The 1,682-nt window shown below is 37.5% G+C and overlaps 1 protein-coding gene across 1 annotated transcript; it reads left to right on the top strand.

Annotated features, from left to right (window-relative positions):
- Positions 1-772, top strand: LOC137193081 (progonadoliberin-1-like). The gene is made up of 4 exons (XM_067604275.1): positions 1-63; positions 210-348; positions 426-524; positions 682-772. The coding sequence occupies exons 1-4, from the start codon at positions 53-55 to the stop codon at positions 727-729; spliced, it is 297 nt and encodes a 98-aa protein (XP_067460376.1). The 5' UTR covers positions 1-52; the 3' UTR covers positions 730-772.
- The last annotated feature ends 910 nt before the right edge of the window (positions 773-1,682 follow it).

Raw genomic sequence — 1,682 nt, 5'->3', positions numbered from 1 at the left:
GGCTTCAACAAAGGACAGCAGCCAAGAACAAATCAGAGAAGCAGCTTGCCTTATGCACAGAAGGTAAAAACTTCACTGATGTGATGCATAAATCTGGGCATGTGTAATCTAAAATTGAGGACTATGACAGTATTTGGGGTTAGATTAGGAAAAATAAGAAGATTACTGACCTGCTTATATGTGTAATATAAAGCTTTTTCCCTCCTCAGAATGGCTATGCAAACCCTGGCACTGTGGTTGCTGCTTCTGGGCTCAGTGGTGCCACAGGTCTGCTGTCAGCACTGGTCATATGGACTGAGCCCAGGAGGGAAAAGGGAACTGGACAGCCTTTCAGACACACTGGACAATGTAAGCATGGCTCCTCACACTTCATCTTCAGCATTTTATTCTCTACATATTCATGGTTATGTTTCCCCCCCCTTCAGGTAGTTGAGGGGTTTCCACATGTGGACACACCTTGCAGTGTTTTGGGTTGTGTTGAGGAATCGCCTTTCGCCAAAATCTACAGAATGAAAGGATTTCTTGTAAGTTTCGCTCATCTGTAATTCTGTGTTCGGTCAATCGATCAGTCAATAATGTCAATTATTCAAATTAGTCAAACCGCCAGACGCTTTACCAGATATTTCTATTAAATGTTGATTGTATTTTCACATATTTAATGTTATTCTTTTTCTCTTTTAGGGCAGTGTGACCAACAGGGAGAATGAACACAAAAATTATAAAAAATGATGATTATTTGATTCTACAATAAATAATCATATTGGCATATCTACATTGTTTTCTGTACTACTTTTAATGATTATGATAGAATCCATTTTTATTCCACAGTGCCTTATGCTTTTCTCTGTTTTTGTGACTATTTCTTGCTCTAAAGGATTACAGAGACATTTCATTTGAATAATTATTGACACTTTTCTATGAACTCCTTATTTGTTTATTGTATAACAAACATGAATTTGATTGAATTTATATCCCAGTAGTTTCTAAATTCCTGATGGCATGTAATACAGCAGATTTATACAAATGTAAGAGTGAAGTTGTGTCTTATGGGCAAAAGTTGTGTAAACGTAAGGTTAAACATCAGTTTACTGTGTTTTGTTGAACATTGCCTGTTTGCATATGTTTAGTGATGCAGTGTTTGGGTGATATTGTAGTGTCAGCCGCTTGGCGGCGCTGTTCAGACAGTGGGTAGAGTTTTGAGGGGAGAGAAGGGGAGAAAGTGAATGAGAAGTGTGTGATGACTGGACTGAGCTGTGTTTGTTGAAGGTGACTAAAGTTATGAGGAGAACCCAGAACGTATTGGACTGATTTATTCCCTCACTCACACCCACGTCGCTTACACAAACAATACTTAGGTTTGGCCAAGAATCAAGTCTACAGCATCCAAAATGTCAAATATAAACACAATACAGTGGCTTTCAGGTGATGCTTTATGCAAACATAACAACGTGGACTGCATGAGTGTAAAATGATGAACTGTAGAACAAACAGCCTGAGTCTTTTATTCAGGATAGTTGATAATAATCTTATGTACATCATTGTTTTGTCAAAATTACTGCCCATAAGCAAGAAGACTAGAGTGTATTATAGTGCATTTAAAAGTTATGCAGTGTGTCAGCAATAGTTTGGTGTTTCAACTAAAAATAGTTTACTGTGCATAGTCTTAATTTTCTCAAATTACA

This window comes from Thunnus thynnus, chromosome 2 (assembly GCF_963924715.1).
Source record: "Thunnus thynnus chromosome 2, fThuThy2.1, whole genome shotgun sequence".
Lineage (NCBI taxonomy): Eukaryota > Metazoa > Chordata > Actinopteri > Scombriformes > Scombridae > Thunnus > Thunnus thynnus.
Note: the sequence above shows the minus strand (reverse complement) of the source record. Positions and strands in the feature narration are given on the sequence as shown.

What these genes read in the sequence shown, in the direction of transcription:
- LOC137193081 (XM_067604275.1), top strand. An exon ending in TTTCAGACACACTGGACAAT is followed by an intron (nt 349 to 425) that starts GTAAGCATGGCT and finishes CCCCCCCTTCAG; the next exon opens with GTAGTTGAGGGGTTTCCACA. An exon ending in ACAGAATGAAAGGATTTCTT is followed by an intron (nt 525 to 681) that starts GTAAGTTTCGCT and finishes TTTCTCTTTTAG; the next exon opens with GGCAGTGTGACCAACAGGGA.